Source organism: Rhinichthys klamathensis, unplaced genomic scaffold (genome assembly GCF_029890125.1).
Source record: "Rhinichthys klamathensis goyatoka isolate OS25496 unplaced genomic scaffold, OSU_Roscu_1.1 h1tg000020l_1, whole genome shotgun sequence".
NCBI lineage: Eukaryota > Metazoa > Chordata > Actinopteri > Cypriniformes > Leuciscidae > Rhinichthys > Rhinichthys klamathensis.
In genome coordinates this window covers 2,973,329-2,997,517 of record NW_026606571.1, presented here as the reverse complement: position 1 = coordinate 2,997,517, position 24,189 = coordinate 2,973,329, and the positions used below count along the sequence as shown (strand labels likewise).

General features: G+C 40.5%; 2 protein-coding genes across 4 annotated transcripts; one reads left to right on the top strand and one right to left on the bottom strand.

Moving 5' to 3' along the window:
• The first annotated feature begins 603 nt into the window (after positions 1–603).
• pcmtd2a (protein-L-isoaspartate (D-aspartate) O-methyltransferase domain containing 2a) lies at positions 604–5,616 on the top strand. The gene is made up of 6 exons (XM_056239725.1): positions 604–900; positions 2,691–3,016; positions 3,449–3,551; positions 3,668–3,839; positions 3,929–4,052; positions 4,606–5,616. The coding sequence occupies exons 2-6, from the start codon at positions 2,710–2,712 to the stop codon at positions 5,031–5,033; spliced, it is 1,134 nt and encodes a 377-aa protein (XP_056095700.1). The 5' UTR covers positions 604–900; positions 2,691–2,709; the 3' UTR covers positions 5,034–5,616.
• Positions 5,617–6,310: 694 nt separating this feature from the next.
• asxl1 (ASXL transcriptional regulator 1) lies at positions 6,311–24,102 on the bottom strand. Of its 3 annotated transcripts, XM_056239723.1 has the most exons (13): positions 23,581–24,102; positions 17,593–17,675; positions 17,397–17,399; positions 17,174–17,291; positions 15,752–15,905; positions 14,350–14,423; positions 13,549–13,633; positions 12,825–12,944; positions 11,588–11,754; positions 11,385–11,481; positions 11,156–11,261; positions 10,147–11,059; positions 6,311–10,025 (listed from the first exon to the last, which is right to left on the bottom strand). In XM_056239723.1, exons 1-13 carry the CDS (start codon positions 23,635–23,637, stop codon positions 6,975–6,977), a joined length of 5,028 nt encoding a protein of 1,675 aa, XP_056095698.1. In that variant the 5' UTR covers positions 23,638–24,102; the 3' UTR covers positions 6,311–6,974. The 3 variants fall into 3 exon arrangements, with proteins under 3 accessions (XP_056095698.1, XP_056095696.1, XP_056095697.1); XM_056239721.1 differs by lacking the exons at positions 17,397–17,399; positions 17,593–17,675; positions 23,581–24,102 and having other exon boundaries at positions 6,311–10,019; positions 17,174–17,340; XM_056239722.1 differs by lacking the exons at positions 12,825–12,944; positions 17,397–17,399; positions 17,593–17,675; positions 23,581–24,102 and having other exon boundaries at positions 17,174–17,337.
• Positions 24,103–24,189: the final 87 nt, after the last annotated feature.

Below are 24,189 nucleotides of genomic sequence, written 5' to 3'. Positions count from 1 at the left end.
ATACGTGGCTGACATCTGCTGGATAGACATTGATTCAGTCACGATTTCTCTTCAGCTGATAATGGCTACATAAAAAATATAACTTGCAAACATAAAGGATGTCTTTGTATTTTGACTAGATTAATATTTAGCCCAATATTTAAAAAAAATATTGATGATACTCAAGGCAAATATTAAACAACAACAACATTTTGAATGTGTATAGCTCCGTTCATTTAAAATGTACAACTTTTATAAGAGACCAGAGCTAGTTGTCCCGTTGTCACGTATATGTTGCGGTTTAATGGCAGGCTACTTTGTGACAACTTACCCCATATGTTGTGACAAAATGCCCTGCTACTGGTCGACAATCTTTTCTCCTGTGCAGTGACGGTGTAAATGCTATTATATTGGCACAGGCATTAAATATAATTGGCTTTATGTGGCCAGAAATGAAAGAGAAAATAAAACTACTGAGAATTTAAAAAGTGTAAAAAAAGAAAAACTAAATTATTGTCAAATAATCCTGTTTTATCCAATCCTTATCAAGACCAGAGACTATTGTGTTTATGGATATGTCATAAAACAATGTAGTGCAGGACCCATGTGCTCTATGGCCCATATTTCTGTTTGTGGGCTTGACGTCACGGAGTCAGCTGGCCAATGTTTACATCCAGCGCAGCTCGCAGTGAACGTCTATGTGGAGAAACCGAGACATAGAAACAACAGGAGACTATTAACTTGAATTAACTCGAATGGACATCATCACCGGACCATAGATACGTGTCTCAGTGTCAGACGCGGTTCAGCTCGGTCGACTGTAAAGTCGTCGGGGTGTTTCCCGTGACGAGTTTCTCCCCAAAATCCAGTCCATCCCCATTTCTCCTTTCCTTTGTCTTCATTTTTGCCTACTTTTTGCAGGTAAGCGCATTATATGAGTCGTGCTCGCTGTTGTAGTGTGTTTCTGGTGTGATAATAGAATGATAAACTCTTAGTATATTTTCATTGAGCATATAACCTGTAGTCTCGCAGGCAGAATGAACGGCAGGTTGTGATTAAAAATAATGGGCATATGTGTGTTATTTCATATTTAACTCTATTTTGAGAAACTACCCGGATGTTCATCAAAAACACAGCACAATATGCGTTTGTTAGCGAATGGCGCAGCTGCATTTGAGCGCGCGGTGATTGGTGGAAACCTTCCTCACATCTGCAGTTTCTACACAGCGTCTCTGGGGAAGCTTTAACTTTCCGGCAGTGAGTGTAGCCCAGCGCCCTCATCTGTTAACTGGACAAAAATGCTGTTTTGTTGGGTCCGAGTCCGAACCGTGTACAGTGGCCTCAATAATGATTTGGACACCTAACGTAATATGAGTGGCATTAGATTACATAACAAAATAGGTAGGGCTAATAGAGTGGCATTTATTTTGAAGAAATGCAACACAAACAATCTTAAGCAAAAAGTTATTAAGAATTTTTAAACTTGTGAATAGTGTTGTTCAGAATGATTACCAAATGTATTTAGGAAATGTTTGTTTGTCGAACAATAGTGAAAGCCATTGCCCAGATAGTATTTCATCTTGTAAAACAGTGATTCTTCTCAACAATGGGTCACAATCCAAATTGTTGTCTTTTCTGTTTGCGGATGGCTGGGATAAAAACAATGCAAAATGCAACTAATAATATAACAAACTAACCGTAACCTTAATAGGTATTGTGTCTAACCACATTGTGTCAACCAATTTGTTTTATGCGGTCAATTATTGGCTGCCAACAGAATGGTAACATCAAAATCCAAGAGATATTTAACTAAAATTACACTGGGGTCATTGGGATTTTTAATAAAGATTTTTATTCAGTTAAGGTGCATTAAATTGTTCACAAGGTACAGTGAAGTCATTTATAATGTTATAAAATATTCCTATTTCAAATAAATGCTGTTCTTTTGAAATTTTTGTTTAAAAAATAACAGGCACAGCTGTTTTCAACATTGATAATAATAAGAAATGTTTCCTGAGCACCAAATCAGCATATTAGAATGATTTCTGAAGAATGAATGAAACACTGAAGACTGGAGTAATGGCTGCTGTATATTTTGTGATCAAATAAATGCAGCCTTGGTGAGCATAAGATATTTCTTTCGAAAACACTCATTTTTCATTTTTAAACGGTAGTGGAATAACTAAAATTGTACATTTTTTAAATAATGTCATGTTAATTATTTTGCATATTACTGGGTCTGTGTTGATTTCATTAATATATGGTTACACTTTATTTTAAGGTGTCCGTGTTACAGTATTTAAGTACTGAAAAATATTTATTAACTACATGTACTTACTATAGGTTTAGGATAAGGGTTTGGTTTATAGCTGCATGTAATTATGCATAATTTTACTACAGTAACTACATGTAACATGGAATAAGGACAGTGTAAAATAGTGTTACCTAATATATTTCAGTGTTTGTTTTTAAGGACATTTTTGTTTACTTTTGTGTGTTAATCATTTGTGGTACTGTGCTGGAGCACCACTGTCCTCAAGCCAAACCAGTTGTGAATCACTGTAATAGACTTATGGAAGAAACAGAGGAAAGTGGTTGTTGATCAATTAATCTTTTTTTTTTTAATCAACAGGAAGTATGTTTCTTGTGTTTCTTGTGTAACCTTCTTCGGTTATGCTTACATGTCTTTAATTTTCTTCTTGTCTGTTTAGCCCCAAACAAAGAGCCAACATGGGAGGTGCGGTCAGTGCTGGGGAGGACAATGACGAGTTGATTGACAACCTGAAAGAAGCCCAATACATTCGCTCTGATCTGGTCGAACATGCCTTCAGAGCCATTGATCGTGCTGACTACTATCTGGAAGAATTCCGCGACAGTGCCTACAAGGATTTGGCCTGGAGACACGGCAACATCCACCTTTCTGCACCCTGTATCTACTCTGAGGTGATGGAGGCTTTATACCTGCAGCCTGGCCTGTCTTTTTTAAACCTAGGCAGTGGCACAGGCTACCTCAGCACCATGGTGGGACTTATACTGGGTAGGTTAATAGAGAATTTGACTGATTTGATTTTGTTCTGCTTATTTTCGCTGATTCGAAGGGAAAGTCCACCCAAAAAATGAAAATACTGTCATCATTTACTCATCCTCGTGTCGTTCCAAACCTGGATGACTTTCTTTCTTCTGGGTAGCACGAAAGAAGATAGTTTCGCTTCCCATTGACTTCCACTGTATTTTTTGTCCACACAAGGGAAGTCAATGGTAAGCAAAAAGGTTTGGTTTCTAACATTCTTCAAAATATTTATTTTGTGTTCCAGGAAAAGCAATAAAGTCATACAGGTTTGAAACAACATGAGGGTGAGTAAATGATGGCAAATTTTCATTTTTGAGTGGATTATCCACCCAAAAGTACATTTTCTGCTAAATATAATACCTGTTATGTGATCACTGACATTCTGTGTCATATATTTAGGGCCATTTGGTGTGAATCATGGAGTTGAATTGCATGAAGATGTTATAGAATATGCTTATCAGAAGCTGGACTTCTTCATCAAGACGAATGAAAGTTTTGACAGGTGCAGTAACTTTTGGGTTTTCACTTTTGTATTAAAAATAAACTGTATTCCCTTGTTGAAAGTCTAGCGTGCAAAATGATGGATTGGTGACTGACGTGTCTAATCTTTTGGTCTAGGTTTGAGTTCTGTGAGCCCTCCTTTGTAGTGGGCAACTGTCTGGAAATTGCTCCAGAAAGTAGGCAGTATGACAGAGTTTATTGTGGTGCAGGGGTCCAGAGGGAACATGAAGACTACATGAAGAAGTTGTTGAAGGTCGGGGGAATCTTAGTACTGCCACTGGAAGAAAAGGTGAATAATGCAATCTTACAATGCATCTGGTCTCAGGTAATCCAGGAGATACATGTGTGAAATGTATATGCATTTCTCATTTGTTCTAGCTCACTAAAATAACTCGGACAGGATATAACACATGGGAAACAAGAAAGATAATTGCTGTGTCCTTCGCACCACTTGTGCTCCCTAAACATAGGGAAAATGGCAAACCAAGAGCAGTGTCCCTACGTAAGTAACCTGCTGTATTTTGTGCACACTTAAATTGTTCTGATTTAAACAATATTAGATTTTTTAGCCTAATAATTGTTTTTTTTTGCACACTATTAGAAATACTTCAATTCAGCAAGGATGCATTAAATTGATCAAAAGTGACAGTAAAAAAGATATATTTCATGTAAATGCTATTCTTTTGAACTTTCTATTCATCAAAGTATACTGAAAAAATGTTTCACTATTTCCACAAAAATACAACTGTTTTCAACATGATTTCTGATGGATCATGTGACACTGAAGAATGACTGGAGTAATGGCTGCTGAAAATTCAGCTGTCACCACAGCAATAAATTACATTTTAAAATATATTAACATAGAATACAGTTATTTTAAATTGTTATAATATTTCACAATATTAATGTTTTCACTTTTAATCAAATAATGCAGCCTTGGTGAGCATGAGAGACTTATTTTTAAAAACATTAAAAAAAATTAACGTTAGTGTATTTAGAGTAAGAATTGTGTGTGTGTATAAATTCAGTAAAAAAATAAATAAAATAAAACGCAGCTGCCATGTTCGAGGTGCGAAGTCTTCAGGATTTGGCCCGCATCACCATCCGTCACATTCTAAAGAGATCTGGGTCTGGATCCTTGCCACTACCCCAGAGAACTGGATTGAAGCGAAGAAATCACTTTAAACAGAAACGTGAGCACCGTGACACCCCTCTTCTGACCAATAGTTATTTGTTCATGAGTCGCTTAATTCCCGGGCCCATGGACAACAACAACAACCAGTCATCCACAGACAATGAGGATGAAGATGAAGACTGCAGTAGGGTTTGTGAGCAACTAGAGGATAAAGAAGAGAATGAGAGGAGGAAGGAGGGCAGTGTTTTGGTGATAGAGACTCCAGTAAACCTCTTAAGGGAGAGGATCCTCAGCCTGCCTTTGCCAGAGCCTCTCAAGATGTATCTTCTTCATTACAGAGAGAAGTAGACCTCTGCTTTCAGTGCATAGTCTGTAATAGACTACTCACAGCTACCTATCACTGTTACTTTAAGAGTCCATGGCTCTTTAGTTACTCACTTTCACATTATCCTGGCGATCTTTCTCATAGAATTGCACCACTCTTTTTTTCTGCCAAGTTAGTTGAGGGGAAACTATGAGGGGAAATGAAGTCTCATTTGGATCCACCAAAGTTTAAAGTCTGGATTCATGGTCTACGATGCTAACCATCAACATGGAAACAAGAAACAGAGTGAAAATTAATTGATTAATCTAAGTTTCATGTAATTTGTGGAGTGACTTTTTCAAATGAAGACAAGACCAGTGGCTAACAATTTACTAAATCATAAATGCAGTGTAGTCTCACTTGTTTTGTGTGTGTTATATACCATCTAGTTTCAGTTCTTAGATTTACTATGAAAAGTGAAAATCTAAATATTCTGGTGTATGGATTTGTTACAAATGTCTAATTGTGTGAAGATACAAAGGCACGTTTAAAAAATGTGATTGTCCAACAATCTCTGTAGTAAAGTTTTTGGAAATTTCAAGATAAAAGACTTTGATTTTCTAAGGTGTTTTGCCAATTTAAAACTGTCTTGGGTTTGTACTGTTTTCAGGGCTTGTGCTTGCATTTTTGCTTTTTAAATGTATAAAAGGTCTATAGTTGTGTAATCAGTTATAATATATATATTTTAATTTAATTATAAATTGCTCTGATGTGCACTGTCAAGCGATTTTTAAATTGACCTTTTATATTGTCTTTATCATGGCCCAAAACATTTCACCTTAGAAATATCAGATTTTTTTTTTAAAGGCTAAAGTATGGAATGTGAGCTATAATCCATCATCATGCAAATGAAATGTAGCAAAGACTAGAGGGTCCAAGTTGTTTTGACGTATGAATCAGTTTCCAAACTAGTTTGGAGAACACAAAAACCAAAGCATTATGTTTGTATTCCGATACATACATACGAACTAGATCTAGTTGTCTCTGCAACCATTTAATGTAAAATTTAAATCTAAACTTCTTAACATTGGGCTCACATGCAAGACAGATTAAATGAATAAATGCATCATTTAGATTTCTAAAAATGTGGATCATATTGTTTTGCATTATATGAGGACAGGAGACAAATATTTCCTAAATGGGTAACATTAAAAGAAATATCTGCACAAGCTGTGGAAATGCATACCATGATATTCTTTGATACCACCAACACAACTTTGGCCCACCTTACCCTCAATTAAAGAAGTTCAAATAGAGAGAATACGCTCACTTTCAGCTTTATTAGATTTGAATACTGTGCTTAACCGCCAAGTACAGACTGGACTTCACTTTGGATAAGAAAATAAAAATGGAAACAAAAAGAAGAGTGAAAGCACTTACAAAATAACAAAAATGTATTTTCTTGTTTAATGATTAAAAAAATATTTCTTTGCAAGACATTACACAAAATTCTCATAAAGCTCTCTTCACAGAGAGGCATCAAGAGAAGAAAACAAAAAGGAACGCCACCATTTTCACACTGAACTGATGACTGGTGTCAAGTAGATGAGGTAAATGTTTTGTTGGAGAAAAAAAAGGCACAATTTACAATCGACCGTGCCATGTAAATTCACGTAATAATACCAATAATAATAACAATATCATTATTATTGTAATAATAACACCATCATAACAGCAATAGAAAAAATATGCAACAAAAATACAGACTGAATTTTATCTTACAAGTAATCTTCCAGCCCTACTGTATTGCCTGGCCCAGCAACAAAAAATCTGGCCCGTTTAAATACTGCAGTGTCCTCATTCTTTGCTCACAAGAGTCCAAGATTTCCAGTGGTATTCAACCACTGGCAAGGGGCTAGAATTGTCTGAAGTGATCAAAGTATTTGCTCTGACCAGTCGACTCAGTTTTGAGGAGCTGCAGCAAACTATCTGACAACCAGACATGACACACACAGTTTTGAGGGGCCAATGCAATCGTCATGGCAGAAAGCGCCACAGCCCTGGCACATGATCATAGCCTTAAGTCTGCAGGAACACTTGAGAGCCACTTCTTCTGCAGCACTGTCCGCAAATGCCTGAATGCTAAGCGTGGCGCTCTGGCCTCCACCGCTGCTGACGCTCACACGTGGCCTTATCTGCAGCACACCATCGGCTAAACTGCGGGAGAAGCCGCTACCATCCACCACAGACACATTAGCTGTGTAACTGAAGCTGGATGAGGAACCTCCGTTGCCCCCACTCTGCTGGAGTTTTGGTAGCTTGCTATATAACTGGTAAGGGAGACTGGAGGCAGATGAGGAAGGAGAGGAGGAGACAGGGGAAGCAGAGGTGTCTGCTTGACGGGCATATGGATTTCTGACTTGTTCCTTTTTAGCCATTCTGACAAGAGACATTTCCATATTTAGCAGTCCTTCCATAGCTCCACCACCTCCATGAAAACTGTCCAGAGGCTCCTTTTTGGTTATTACAACAGAAGTATTGCCAATGATAGGAGCAGGTGAGTTTTTGGTCAGAGCTTGTTGGCACGAAGGGCGCGAGGAGACTTCATTCTTTATTGTAGCTATAGGAGAAAGCTGTTGCTGATACGTCTGATGCTGGGGTGGTTGGGGTTTGCTTGGGCGCCAGTTAATCTTAACAGTAGGTACAACCTCCGACGGACAAAGGTCACCGTGTGGAGGTGAGGGAGCATCAGGTGCAGTTCTGCACACGGACTGGGAGAGATTGTTAGGATGCTGTTGAAAGCCAGCTGGCCTCTCCAGATTTTCACCTCGCGGAGGAAGAGGTCCAGGGTGCTCTTTAATGACAGCTGATTCATAAACTGGAGTATTCTGAGAGTTCATATCCATTGAAGTTCTAGCAGAGGAGTTTGATGGAAGGGATGTTATGACAGGTACTGCTCCTGAGGGCACTGCACCTCCTGGTTGTTGAGAACTGAACTGAACATGTGTAGTTCTTGGGCTGGCTTCCTCAAACAAACATGCCATTCGAGATGGAGCAGAACCCGGCGACGAAGAACCGAAGTTTCGACCAGGTCCAGGAGATACTCGAACGGATGGGGCTTTTTGTTGGAAGTCAGAGACACCAGTTTCTATAGGTCCTCCTGACTCAGACGGGCCTCTAAAACGTGGTCCCAGATTTCTTGGAGGTTGACGACTGGCTGGGTTACCTGCAGGGGAGCCTGGAAGTCGATTAATTTCCAGCTTGCTGATTGAGTGAGGCTGGGGTAAGACCTTCTCTAAGGGTAGGCTGCCTTGAAGAAGTTGGGTGACAAGAGGGTTGTTGGCCTCTACAGAGGAAACTGGTCGAGATGAACCTTGGAATCTTCTGCCAACTGGAGGACCAGCAGAATTTAAAACAAAATCTTCTCCAGGACCTCTGCTCAGAGGTTTGGTGTCATCCTCTGTTGAAACAAACAGCTTCACACCATTGCCATTATCATTCAGCCGTAGAGGTCTGCTTTGGTCCCTCTCTGCCTGTGTCAGGTAAGCTTGCACTTGGGCTTGTGAGGGCGCAGTGGTAATCTGTTCCTGAGCACGGTTTATAGCATGGGTATGAATTGTATGCTGCTTGTGGGAATGAATGACTGGCTGGTTTGGCACACCATTAGGGAAGCGAGCCTGAATGACAGTTTGGGTATGGTTGGGGTTAGATATATGGGCCTGTATGACTGGCTGCTGGTGCTGAGGAGGATTCAACATTGATGAAGTGAGTCGACTTGAGGTCTGAATGACAGGATGATTCTGTGACTTTGTATTCTGAGCATGCATGCCGTTAATATCCATCTGGGTTCCATGCCAATCCACGGTTTCATCCTCCTGAGTTTCATTTTCAAAGTCAGATGCTGTCTCTGTTGAATCACTGTGCACTCCAGTGTCTTCCTCGCCAGCATTACTAGGTAGACAAGGTAGAGAGCCTGATTCATATTTGCCATCAGCATCACTCTCTCCATTCCTATGTTCTTGTAGCATCCCCTCTCTCATGGAATGCTCTTCACTACTTTCTACCCATCCATTTCGGGCTGTAACAAGTGTCTCTTTGGGTATTTTCAAGTCTGAGCCATGCTGGATAACTCCAGTTGTCCCTGGGTGAAGCTCACCACCATTCTTTTCACCTTCCCAGGGTTGAGAAGCTGCCAAGGTCCTGATGACATCCACACCCTGGGCACCAAATCTTGGCAGCGAGTCTGGTATAGAGGTGGGCACTAAAGAAATGGCATCATTTGATGCTGAGGTGCAAATAGGAGTAGTCGTTCTACTCTCACTGGACTCTGGCTCCTCACCTCTGGGGTCTTGGTGACTACAAAAAGACTCTGGATCACTTGGCGTAGGCACTGGGGTGTCTAAGGTCTGCTCCGAGGCTTTATCACTTGGGCAGGCAGTCATCTCTTCCTCTCCACAAATCTCCTCCACCTGGTCCTGGGAAGCAGGGCTGTCGGTTGCAGGTGGCGATAGCGTGAGTGTTTTCGGAGACTCTGATGGGGGTAGAGATGGGTTTGAAGACACAGAGGAGGGAGATGGTTCAGTCAGTGAGGGAGATGGTTCAGTCAGTGGGGTAGAGGTTTGAGGCCTGTCAGCTGAATCTACACTGGACAGCTGTAGTTGTGTTCCAGACGAATGAGAGCTCGCAGGCGATTCCTGCTCCTCCAAATCAACTCTTCCTCCTCGTCTTCCTCCTCCTCCTCCTGGTTCAACGGGACCTGGGTGCTCTCTCGAACGCCTCCCGCTGGAGCGATCCGGTATCCCAGTACCACCCCCCGGGCCGCTCCCCCCAGGCCCTCCCCCATCCCCAGAGGCTGCAACAGCAGCAGCGGCTTCTCGCTGGGCACGGGCTTGCTGTGCACGGGCCTTGATGTCCGCCAGTGTGCGCGCCCCTGTCCCAGAGCGCCGCGACCCTTCGTTGGGGGGGACGATGCGGGGACAGATTTGGTACGTTGGCGGCCCCTTGACCCAGGGCGGTTTGATCCGGGAGAGCTGTATCTAGTGGAGTGGGTAGAAGAGAAACACGCATACGAGATAAGGTTTACACTCATGGAGATAGTTTTCAACTACATAGAGGTTTACAATAGACTAATAAGAAAAAATAACATGTCCAACATACCCGGATTGGCGGGACCTTGGGCTCTTCGGTTGTAGGTTGTGGCTTTTCTGAGTGCACACAGTCAACTGTGTTACGAAAGGACTGACGCTCATCCAGCCGCGCCCTTTTCTCGGGAAAGCTGGTGAAGGCCTGGGACTCGTCTGGCCTTCTCTTCTGCTCCTTGAGCTGAATTGCTGGACTTGATGTGGCGGGACTGGCTGCGGGGCTGCTCTCCCTGCTGCTTGCGCCAGTGCCTGCTGTGCCAGTGGTAATGACTGAAGCCCCATCATCCAGCGGATCGGTGGCAACAGCAGCAGTGGAGGAGGAAGAGGAAGAAGAGGAGTCTGAGCTTGCGGCAAAAGTCTGTCTGTCTGAGGCAGAGGAGGGAGAGGAAGAAGGTGACGATGACGACGACGTTGAAGAGGAGGAAGAGGAAGGAGAGGAGGTAGATGCAACAGCTGGTTCAGGTACTTCAGGCAACAGGCCTGTGGAGGCTTCTGGTTCATCGCAGGTTGAACTTGTGGATTCTGGAGGAGGCGTGGGTACAGGAACAGGGGAGGGGACAGCCTCTGCAGAGAGGTTTTCTTCTGGAGCTTCCAGTCCAATGTCTGTTTGGAGGACCACCTCTCCCTGAACTGCTGTTGCTTCTGGGACTGGTGATGCAACTAATGGTATAATATCTGGAGTTGCAGTGCTCTCTGTTGTTTCTTCAGATGGTAAAGTTGCCGTTGTATTTTTGCAAAGTGAGCGCCGAGCTCTACGTCTGAGGTCAGCCCGTGAACGCCGTCTGATGCGGCCTTCCCTCCGTCTTCTTCCAACACTTCGCCTCTTGGGTGTCGCCACTGTAGCAGAATCAGAGTCTAAAACTGCACCGGCAACATCTCCAGCATCGCTCATTGTGAGCTTTAACGCTTCTTCTCTTGTCAAGCCAGACCTAAAGATAATAAAAAAAAAAAACAGATTCAACATTAATAATCAGATTAACAAAAAAATAAAAATAAAAAAAAAGTAAAAAAAAAGGCTTTTGAACCTTTGGCCATGGTACTCCTCAAAGAACTTCTCTTTCCATGCTTCTACTTTCTTCTCCTTTTCCATCTCTTGCCTGAAGCGGACCTGCATCTCATGAGTGAACTCACCTTCAAGAATGTAAAAATATTTTCACTTTATCCACCAATATAGTAAATTGCCTAGAGCCACTTGTCTTGGCCGGTTTCTGTCATTTCTTTTCATACATTACAGGACAAAAGTAAGAGATTCACCCTCAGCTAGACGCTCTTTCCAGCTCTGGGAGGCATGAGTGAAAAATTCATTATTAAGGGCCGAGCTGCTTAGCCGAGCAAGGCCATCGGGGCCAACCTACGCATTTAAAGAATGAAAATTTGGTGAAAAAAACATTTATACAATTGTAACAATTTAAAATTAAAAAAATTCCAAGAATTCTACATTTCTTCAAGAATTATACCTGTCTGTCCACCTCTGGTAAAAGCTGGAGTAGTTGCTGCTGGGAGTGAGGGGGAAAAGCAGCAAAGGTGCGTGTGTTGATGAGAGCACGAATGTTGGTGTTGACCAGGATGGAGCCTGGAGTCTCAAAATCCACCTCCACTCCTCCTCGATTCCTTTTCATGGGACCTGCAAAATACAGTCTTACATTGAGTATATGAAAGAAAGTTGCTTCATGAGACCTAAGAATGTGTGTACGGCAGGGCCATATTTATTTAATATCTTAATAGCAGACTCTGGTCTACCTTCCCATATATTTAGTGTATGATACATGAATATATGAAGTGCTACTAAATCTGTATAATCGGAGGGTGTTATAGAAGAACTCTAGTAAAGCAATAACAACAGTCTTATTTTAAGTTTACCTGAGCCATTGATCAATCCACACAGCTTTTACACTATTATCAGGTGAAAATTACATTAGCTAATGCTGCAATTAATAACCAAAATCATTATGCCTATACATAAGCACACTACAAAACAAGTCTACAATGAAATTCAAAACTTAGTTTTAGAAAGATCTAAGACCAGCTTTTTGAATAAAAGAATAAAACAATGTCTCTACAGAAAAAAAACAAAGTACACTGACAAAACTTCAAAAGACAAACCATAGTTTGAACTCAGCTATAGACTAACGAGGTTTGAAATTAGTCATGTTTCTATGAGTTTGTCCCATTTACGCTCGGGTAAAAACAATAAAATGAGCTGAAGCAAAGGAATAAACATTGGATTCCAAACTTATATACGCAGATATCGTTACCTTTAATTTAAAAAGTTTAATCAGTTAAGTCAATTTTATTAGACGTCAAAACAATTATGCACTTTGAGAAACCAGCATGACAAAAGATTCACATAGCATGTCGTTCATTCAATAGGATCAGGACAAAAGATTCTACACAATATTTTTTTTTGCACCCATCCACTGCAAATAGAAAAAAAAAAAAAAAAGGCTATTTGTTTATTTCACTATTTCCTCCAGATGCCTTAATTGCTGGTTAGAAATAACTGACTGGGAATAAAGTGACTGAAATAAAGACTGGAACATTGTCATTAGATTGACACAAACTTGTTAGCTATTCACTCACTCAGTGTAATACCTGGGATGAAGTTAATTATTGTTGTTGTGGGGGACATTTGTGAGCAAGGGGCTTAGGGGAAGTAATTAATACATGGGGGTCCTTGGTTTTCATCCTCTGTACCTGAACGAAGACCACGTATGCTCTTGAAGTGCTGGGTGCGTTTCCAGCCCAGCTCGGAGCGGGCACGGAGAGTAGGGCCTGGACCCCCCCTAGAGCCTTCCCTGCGCCTCCCCGCTGCTCCTGAGGGTAAAGGTGGGGGGAGGATGGAGGCTGGTGAGACTCTCTGAGAACGAGTGAGTGTGGGTAGGGCAGCTGAGGCATGAAGGCTAGTGGCACTAAAGAGGCCAAAGTGACAGGCATGTGCGTGAAACACAAAAAGTCAAAGGGACGGATATCCCGAGGCATAGAGACAAAGAGGAAGAGGGGTGAATGGATATCTCTAAGGCGCAAATGCAAAGCAGATATCCAAGGGGAACAGAGCAGGGCTGACAGGACAAACCAGAAACACTGCTTTCACACTGAGGGGTATTGACGTTCAAGTGACAAAAATGTCAGTTGCTTCAAGAAAAGATGCTGTTTTTAGTGCAAAGTTAACCAAGAAAAAGAGGCGGCGACTGTCAACAGCAGGGAACTGTGGGAAAACAGCCCTTGAGGAGACTGCACTATAAATGATTAGAGAGTGTCAATGTCTAAAATTACAAACACTGTCAGGCCACTCAGATAAAGAGCATCCACAGTCAGAGGAAGCAGGTATACAAACCACTGCAGGGTGGGGGGGGGGGGGGGGGGGGGATACAGAAAGAAGGGGGGTGAAAAAGTGAACAAGAAAAAGAGCTATTATAACCTGATGGGACGTGTTCACCGTTGACCTTGAGAGGAGTGAGCACTACACGGGGCATCATCACAGCTTTCTTCCTCTGTCTCCCTGACTGTAAGAGGGATTGGAGAAATAATCATGAGCACATATACACACAGCTCCTCCACAGAAATGGAAAATAACAGCATGCTCAGATGAGAATTTAAATGGGAATGTAATATCTGATGACATTTCGGAATGCAAGGATAAAAAAAAAAAAAAACAGAATACAAAAGGAAAAAACAGGGTGTAACTGTCCTGGAGATGAGTGGGCATTTTCAGTTCATTCTCTATGGGAGCTGAGCGACTGGCCTGAGCAGGGGATTGTGGGATTGACAAGTGGTAAGAGCATCAAACTTCAGCTTTATGCAGAAATTGATCAACTTTATGCAAATGAGAGGGAAAAAAGGCAGTCATAACAAGTTTCAAAATCTGCTGATTAGCACTGGAGTTCCTGTGGAGTCAGCCTTGAATCACAAACAATTTTACTGCATTTACTGAAAATGTACCAAGCAAATCATCGGATTAGGATCCAAGTCTTTTTCATGACTGATGTCAGTGTTATCTGTGGGGTTTTCTTGATCTGACTCATGTCAACTTTCTGCACTTCACTAATGACTCATTTTCACATACTGACGTCATGTATTCAGCTGCCTTCCTGGCATAACTAGTGATCTGAGGAGGAGTTGAGTGCTGTGCATAAGGATGATGCTTAGATAAAAATCCATGCTTGGAGGGTCCTGCATGTAAAAAATTAGTTATGAAGGTGAAGTTAGGCACTGCAGGTACCTGCGAGGAGCGACTGAGTCTTGTCTGTGGTTCTGTGGAGCAAGAGGCACTGGAGGAAGTCTCATCCACAGAAGCTGTAACCAAGGAGGACACGAGCAGAACATCTATCAATAATTTTATCTCAACAAATTGTACTTTAATTTTGTTCATGTGTTAATGTAATAGAGAGAGAAGAAAAAAAAAACATGCCACTGATTTTTTTTCCATTCATTTTTAAAATAGTATTTCTACTTAAAGGTGCTCATTTAACAGATGAAAGATTAAATACGCAGTCTTACAACAAACTAAAACATAAACATCAGTAAAATTGTCATTTTTCATCAACAGTAGATTACAAGTGCAGGAGCAGTAATTCACTGTCATATCTTATCGGTTATTCACTAACACAAGGGCATTGGTGAACACTTCCGTTTCCTTTATTATGTCTTGTTGGCTGATTGTTTGGTATTGGGAAGGGGGTGAGTAGTGCAAAAGTTGACTATTATAACGTATTTTGCTGTATTACGCATTTACATTTGTCCTCATATGCATTTTTATATCACAATAAAATGTACCAAAATGTATAAATGTGCACGCAATTGTAAGGAAGAGCATTTGAAACCCAGTCACAAAAGAGTTTTTACTTTGAAACAAGCGAAACTCACATTTAGTAAAAATCACAGCCTTTTGAAGCTTAATAATCAGGCTGTATAGTGATTCCGGTATTTCTTTTCCCAAATTTAACACATCTTAAAATTATAATTAAGACTTGTGTTATACAATTTAATATAATTAATAATATATTTAATTTAAAACGATATTAAGAACCCTAATAAAATGGCAGCTACTCCCTGAGCCTGACTGAGCAAAAGATAATATATACAGTACTATGCCATAAGCATTATTTAATTATGGGAAAGCATTTTAAAAATTTAATGAGAATAAGAAATAAAGTCGTTTTCTAGAATCATCATGCTTTGAAACAACATCTGCCAGGATGAACATCTGCCAGATTTTTCACATAAACGTGTAAAACAGAGCAAAAATGAAATGCATTGTAATTTACAAGCATAATATCACATGTATTCTTTTTCACGCCACACAAAAATACATGTTCTAAACCACTCTCATCTAGGTCACTGCTGGATGCGTCATGTGCCGCAGTATCCATGGCAACACACACATCCAAAGCAAAAAAAGAAATCAATGTCTCTCAGGCACTACACGCTTCTTAAGCTCAGGGTATTTAATGCTCATCACCATTTGGAATCAAAGCTTTTCTTAAAAATGAAAAGATGGGGCCTCTACTTTTCAGCTCTTTTATACGCTTCTTTAATTTGTAAGCCTGTTCCACTTACTGGAAAACAGGGTGAATTAATCAATTCTTGGGGGGGGGGATGAAAAGAATGAATTGTCCACACACCATCATTTTCCCCACTAGCAGCAGCCGCCTCTGTGGAGTCACAGCTTTCCTGCTCTGCTCCTTCAACTGTTGCTGTGGTGGATCCTGTTGAAGTACCAGTCCCATCTCCAGACTCGTTCGCTGTCGGGCTCTTTGTCCACTGAAGTGCATTTTTCTGTAGACATCAGTGGGTAGATACAGACACAGGACATGTAGCTCTTTCTATGTGGGTATTAGAATCATAATCCAGTTCCTAAACCAAGGGTTCCTACACATTTTCCATTTCAAAATTCCATACTTTTCCAGACTCAAATTTCCAAACCTGTTTTTTTAGTCCATATTAAACAAATGGTTCATACAGCATTATTTTTTGTATAATTTTGTCATCTGTAAATATTTTTTTTATTTTCATTGGTTTTCTTAAAGTGATAACATGCACTTACATGAAAAGAAACCATACACACTTTAAAACCAGCATATTCACCACTGATACACCAGTTTGATACTGTAAATGTGGATTTATGTGGCAAGATCACCAAACAGCAAAGTACAGTCTGATTAAGACTATAGTTTTCTCCTTTATCTGTTGCCGTTTTAAGTGGCATTTGAAAAAAACTTTACTTCTTTTAGTGAAGGTCAAAAGAGACTCGCTTATGGTAAAGAAAAACAGTTTTACATAACGAAATTGTGTGCCTTGAACTCACTCGTGTTTGACAGTCACAAAGGATCACTAAACTTTAGTCATGAAAACGCTCAGCTTGTAGCCTGGTTAAAACCAGACCATTCTCAATTGTAACTGAGTTATGGTCTGGCAAAGCGTCATAGACAAATCATTTCCAGAGGGGCGTCACCAACGGACGTCGCGGATAGACCTAAAACCAATCAGAGCGATGAAGGAGATGACGTATGCAGAGCGGCGGAGAAACATCTCTAAGTGTTCTTTGCTCGGTTTTTAACAAAAAGGAAACGTTCAAATCGCTTAAAACAGACGCGATAGCTGATTCGAACGAGGGAGGTTCGACTGCGGCATCCATCTTTGTAATGTAGGCTACAAAATCCCAGTGCTGTCGTCATCGTGTAAAGCCCGCCCCAACGTTTCTGATTGGTGCCGCGATTTCGACGGATTGGAAATGGGCTTGAATGAGCTCTTTGCCAGACTAACTTTCAGAGCAAATCTAAATTTGCTGGAAGTTGTCTGGGTTTTCCCAGGCTACTCAGCTTGTATAATACATTTATTTATTTATTAAATTTGTAATTTTGTACATTAAAAAACTGAATAGGTGAAATTGTCTGGAAACACTTTTTTTTCCATACTACGTTTTCTTTTTTCCATACTTATCCAGACCTGGAAATTATTCAATTCAAATTGTGGGAACCCTGAAAAACAGAGTGAAAGAGTTTGAAGCATAGAAAGAATGCTGCAATGTTTTACGGATTCTCTACCTTTAGGGTAAACAGACTCATCCTTCCAGGCAGCTTGAAGAAAATACTGTTCTTCACTCGGTCTCCTCTGACCTGAGAGTGAAGCATGGTGACCAGGCAGGCCAGTGGAGCTGTGCCGCTGAGGAAGGATGAAAGAGGGGTAGAAACGTGTGTCACTCAAGTAAGAAAGATTTTAACTGTTTTAATGGAAGATGCAACAAATTGATGTTTAAATTAATCTTACCTTCTATTTTGGGGTGAAAATAATTTGAGAAAAAGAGAAACACAAAAAAAGCCCATTATAAATATACACCAATAAAGCCAGTCAAGAGACAGTGTTAAAAAAAGTACTCATTAACATGGAAACAAATCTCAAGCATGAATTTCACTGCTCAAACAGAAACACAGTACTTTATGTTTATGAATGCTTTATAGCAGACCTCATTTCTTTCAGCCCCTTTGTTTGGATGACATGCAGAATCTGTTTGGGTGTCATTGGGGCATCAGAAAAGTTCTCCAGAACCTGCAAGAGGAGAAAAAGCACATCAAAATTTAGTAAGATTTTTTTTACACTTGTGAAAAATACACATTTTTAAATGTATGATTAGTCTATTAAATGGCCTTGGGTTTTGGGTTCATCTAGCCCCAATCAAAAGCATTTCTTTGGGGATGTTTACATTTTTATGTTCAAAAACAGCCAAGCATTGTGCAACAGAATGATCCAGAGAGGTTTTTAAAATTATTTTTAACTTGACACAATTTTAAAAACACAACTTGGTACGGGAGATCCAAAAACAGTTGAACTGTGACTGCCAAAGACGTCAACCTGTACCTGTATGGATGTAGCAGCAATTTAAAGAGGATGAAAAAAAAAAAAAAAAAAAGAGACAATCTTTCAGTGAGGGGTTTACTGTGAAAACCGCTTAACAGTTTAAGCAAAGCACTCTCAGCTTGCCAATTACAGTGCCATTGCAATTCATACTTATTTTAAGACCACCATGCCAGTTAACAGAAGCACTCAGCTTTCTTATTTTAGGTCCATATTAGACAGGTTCTGCACAATCCCAGACTTCCACAATTCCTGTATATGACAGGCTTTAAGCCTATATAAAAGTAGAAAAAAAAGACTAACACAGCTAATATTATGTAGCATGTGTGAAACCTCAGGAAGAACATTATTCACAGAAAATGTGAAAAGGGGGGAAGGGTGTATTAATCATAACAATACACTATATTTTTAACATTCCTCTCCCCATTGATACGGAGCAAATAATTTCCACCCTCATTCTGGCCACAAGAACATGTAACCTTCTGATTACTTGGTGGTTAAAATGGTAAGCACTGCATCCACTTCCACTGTGCTCAGCCGAGTCTAAAACCAAGGACATTGAAACAGGAAATGGAAGAGCACAAGCTATAAAAGAAGTACACACTAAATGAAATGATAAAATACCAGCCAGGTGCACTTCCTGCAAGGAAGCAGGCACGAAAAACGTCAAGCTGTGAGAACTTCAAACTACTAGGCCAATGTCAAGACAAACTTCCTAGTTATTTATAACATAGTCCTGACAAGGCACCAATGCGTGTGTGCGTAATGCAATTGAAAGGCGCGGTACATTTATGCATTGCTTCTGTCGAGTTGTGCCAGCATGGTTTCTACTCCTCTCACCCCAGCTATTTCATGGTACCATAGGGAATGAAAAATGGAGTAATAGAGCAGACACACTTCCTAACATGTATGCACTTAAAAATGAGTGGCTTAGTATTCTTGAAGTCATGATGAAATGGAAGTAGTGACAGATCTCTTCTTCAGTATTGATGCACAGCCAAGTGAAGAAGAGTATAAAAAAGAAAAAGGAAAATGTAGGGAGAGGACTTCCATCCATCGGTTGTTGAATGGATGGAGCCACATCTGAATGCAATCTTGCAGTCGATTGTAAGAAAGGGGCGGATAAAAATTGAAGCCGTCTGCCGTTTCAAAGAAACATCAAATTATGACATTTTAATTTAAAAAGATAACTTTCAGTTTTTTATTCTTAGCTAGTAATCATTACAGCATCATTTTCAAAGGTCTTATATCGAACAATCCTTATGGATCTCTGGTAATAAATGCACAACAGACTAGACTAGACAAGGGGTTAAAGTTACAAACAAACTCTTGCTGCACGAAAAAACTCTGAAGTGACGTGACGTTTCTCTTGTTCCCACAAACATTCAATCCATTTGTAGAGGATGCAATGTTAAAACAGCCACAAAAAAAACAAACCACAGCATCACCCACATCCAGCATCAGGACTAATGAAAACCAAATTTTCTTTTCAACACACCAAAGACGGCTATACACCATTACAGTCCCCTTTAATAAGGAAGGAACCATCGTGAATGACCAGAAACACTAAAATAGGTGGCCTGCTTCACATTTCCTATTGCAAACAAGTGTATCACCAAGATGATCTGATATACATTGGCCTTGAGCCTAAGTATCTGGTTCCATCTGACTCCTGAAGCTGCCATTTCTCATTGCTGCTTTGTTTCCAAGTCATTATATAATGCTGCAATGCTCTTTGAAGCTCTTTAATCACTCATATAACTGAATCATTTAAAATACCTGATCATCATATAATTAAAGGAGCTGTATGTAAGAAATTTATTTGAATTAATCATAAAATGGCCCTGATATGTCACTAGACATTGAGAAATCATGTTCATTTCAAATACTTATATCACTGACAACAGTAGTCCGGCCAGGATATTGTCATTTAAAAAGTGAAGTTGCAGCCCTCAACTGATGTTGATGTTGTCATGTTGTGTTTTGGTCTGATGCTCCACCCTCCACCTATCGACCATTCACGAAGTCAGTAGTGTTGCGCCATCCGGGTTGCCAGCTCTGCTCTAGTTACCACAGCTGCAGCTACACACGTGTCGGATAAAAAAATGCAGCCGATCTGGCAACCTCAAGTCGGGGGGAGGGGGAGGGGGAGGGGATACACCGCTCTACAGTAATTTGAAAGTGATTGCAGTACCGGTTTTGGCCACAATCTTACATACAGCTCCTTTAATGGAACTGAAAATATGATGTTGCAGGTAGTAGCCTAACCAGCACTTGGATTTCAAGTATTCAGTCTATTTGGTTTTGAGTGTGCCCTCATCTCCCCGAGAGCCTGTCCCATTACTACAGACGAGGAGCTGGTAGGTGACTACTCTACCTGGTATACAGGCATGCCCATACCTGCTTCCCAAAGCTCAATCCATGCGTGTGATACCTGCAAAAGAGCACAGTCCTGAAATTTGTTTTGTTGGTATAAATTGACAATATCCTTGGATTTAAATCACCAACAATACTTTAAGTAAAACAGGCATCTGATATTAGATGTGTTTTTATTCAGATTTGGCATCACATTTAATTGGTTCACATTTAATCACAAGTTCTTCTAAACTGTGACATACATAATTGCAATAGTTGATACAAGCAGTGGTCCTCTAGCACATGGGATCCCCACCCAAAACGACAACACTTGTTTTTCAAGATCTACTCTTGCCAGATGATATGTCTGTAGCTTCATTCAACCTTTCTCATGCTTTATCTCAAACTAGCCATAAGCCAAACAGCAGATATTACCAAATTCAAAGACAGTTTGGTCTGTTTGGGTAGCCTGGGAAAACCCAGACAACTTCTGGCAAATTTAGATTTGATCTGAAAGTTAGTCTGGCAAAGAGCTCATTCAAGCCCATTTCCAATCCGTCAAAATCGAGGCACCAATCAGAAACGTTGGGGCGGGCTTTACACGATGACGACAGCACTGGGATTTTGTAGCCTACATTAGAAAGATGGATGCCGCCGTCGAACATCACTCGTTCGAATCAGCTATCGCATCTGTTTTAAGCGATTTGAGCATTTCCTTTTTGTTAAAAACCGAGCAAAGAACAACACTCGGAGATGTGTTTCCGCCGCTCTGCATACGTCATCTCCTTCATCGCTCTGATTGGTTTTAGGTCTATCCGCGACGTCAGTTGGTGACGCCCCTCTGGAAATGATTTGTCTAGGGCTGTAGTCAACCAAAGAAATCCTTAGTCGACCAAAGTCCTGTCCTGCGCAACGATTAGTCGACTAAATAAAAAAAAAAAAAGACGCAATGTTTTGATTGAACATTTTTTAACAATTGTCATAGAGCATTTATAAAACAACAACGAAAAAACATCAAAAATACATAAAACTATAATAATAATAATACAATTCTTTGAAAATTAAGTGATTTTTTTTAACTGCAAAGTGAGGAGCACTGTCCTAGGTCTATAGTAACAGTCACAATCGCGCACCTGACCACACCACACGCTACACAAAATAACTGCTATCTGCCACATAATGAAACATCCTAACAAAAGCTCTCGTTTACAGGCTGTATATTGTTCTTTACTTGTCTTTCAAAGTTATGGGTTAACTTTTGTCCAGCCGATCTAGGAGTTTTAAAACAAACACACAAAAAAACCCAAAGAGCCTAAAAAACAATCCTAATAATAATAGGCTGTATTGTAGGACCGCATATAGGTTTATTTTCGTTTTGTTACATTATTTAGGCTATTTTCAAATGCGTCAAGTGTACAAATAAAAACAAAAACATATCAAGAAAACACAATCTATTGAGTCAGCATGATAAACCCGTTAAAGGGCCTGCTCACGTCTTTTGCGCGCTCAAGTTCGATTTCAAATGTAGGCGCGCAGTGTGCGCGCTCATGATGGAAGCAACGCGGTCGCGGTGCGACGCGCTCTTTTTTTTCCAAGTGCGTCCACGCCGCATCGAGATAAAAACAGTGTATAAAAACATAAAAACCGAAACAAGTAGCGTTCTAACTGAATGAATACAGCTGAACTACCTATATTCCTTACTGAGCGCGAAGCAGCAGCGCAGCCAGCGACAGGTGCGAACCGAGTGTTCTGTGTGTGTGCGCTAAACTGTGGCGCTGTTACAAAATAGCCTAAATTAAAGCATTTAAAGTTGGGGATAAACCATAGGCTAACTATATTTAGAATACAGTAATATATAACTGCTTATAAAGGAATAAATATCAAGGAGTAAATCATTGAAAATTTCTTTCTATTGGTAAAAAAAATGCAACTGGTCGACCAATAAGAATGACCGATTAGTCGACTAAACGACTAAAGTTGACAGCCCTAGATTTGTCTATGACGCTTTGCCAGACCATAACTCAGTTACAACTGAGAATGGTCTGGCTACTGTTTGGGTGGATCAAATTCAAGAATGAAAGCGGTTATGATCACCTAGAAAAGCAGACAAAAGACCTGCCAGACATAATGATTTTAACCACACAAAATGTATCAAAACTAGAAAGCAAAAACGCTAATGAACTCAGCTGCACAAGTGTATTTGGTCTGTGACACTCTTTCTAACATAATGTCTGATAAGGGAGAGCATTTTATTTGATACGGTCTCACATTATACCGTTCTGTTTGTTTCTACCAAAGCTCTTTATAAAAAAAAACTAAGCTGAAAGTCTAGATGTCCGACATATAATATCTTACTTAAATGCCAGTCTTTGCAACAAGATTAGACACGTTTTCCATTTAATTTGCACCAAATGCAACAAAGAACCTATGAAGATGCAGATCATATAATACAAGCATCTTCCCAGAAGCATGAACTGAATTATGTATAATTTACATTTAACATGCAATAATATATGCACTACAGATCAATTGTATGCACCCATGTACCACCACTGTGGAGAATAAAGGAGAAACCCTCTTATCATAATAGCAGATTATGTTTTGTCTTAACATGATAAGAGACAAATCATTTTTCAACTACATACAGATGTATACTGATATAGGCATAAAGCATTAAAATACCCAATGCTCCTAATACATTTAAAAATTAAATCCTAATAAACTAACAAAAAATATCGAACTGGATAAAAACAGAAATATGGCCTACTATCTCAGTTGCTGCTTAAAACAAACAAGCAGCTCAAATTAGTATTGAAGACACATTTGTTAAAACGGGTCTTTTAATAACAGGCAAAGATCTCACACTGAGTATTTTCAGCATTTTATTCAGCTCGCTAAAAGAAGCACTGCAAACAAAGGGTCAAACGGGCAGAGCTGCTAATACGCTAGGCTACCAGCAAGGGCTCTTTCATTCAAATGAGACACAAACACTAGAAATGTAATGCTTATGTTGTCAAGGTAAATACAGGCACCTTGTGTCAAGAGCCATGTCAGCGTAAAGGTAAAAGCCGGGTTATGAAAAATCCCACACTGTCTATAGATACACAAATAGCAGCAACGGCGGCGCCTGAATGTGTCCAGCCCAGCGCGAGACAGCTTTGTTCGCGGCTCTCGTACAACACCTCTAACCCTACACACGGGAATAAAACCGCTATAATTGTCTTAAAAAATATTAATATATTACCATACGAGCTGCCTCTGCCCACGTGCGTTCCTTCTTTCTCTTCTGTTTGTCCTTCATGTTGTCGCGCGGGTGCGGATTTCTGCAGCGGATATGAAACGTGTGCGTGATACGGCAAGCCCGTTAGCGTGCTAGGCTAGCTGTAACACCAAACGGGTCTTTGATTCCTTTTCACCCCTAGGACTTGCGTAGTCGCTCCGTTTAAACTCGCACGCCTTTCCGTAAAACGGGTTGCCAGTAAAGCGATCGGTTGTTGCAGCAGCGAAGGTCCAGGGAGTTTTTTGGTAACGTCTCACTGGTTAAATAGTGGTAAACACAGACAGGGCGCAGAACAGGCGAGCCCCAGTAGCTTTTGGCATACTGCAGGAAATCCTCACTTTGGAATGCAAGACGAGGAGAACACAACAATGAGGTCAAAGGTCAAACACACTGCAGGAATGCAACACAAAAACAATTCTCCCCATCCCCCTCTTCTTCAGTCGCTCCTACAGCCGCGGCTCATCTGACGCATCTGACGGGATGAGGCCACTCCCATTGTTATGTGCGGCGAGATCAGACGTGATTCATATTAGGCAGCACGACACAGATATGAAAACACTAGAATTAGTTTTT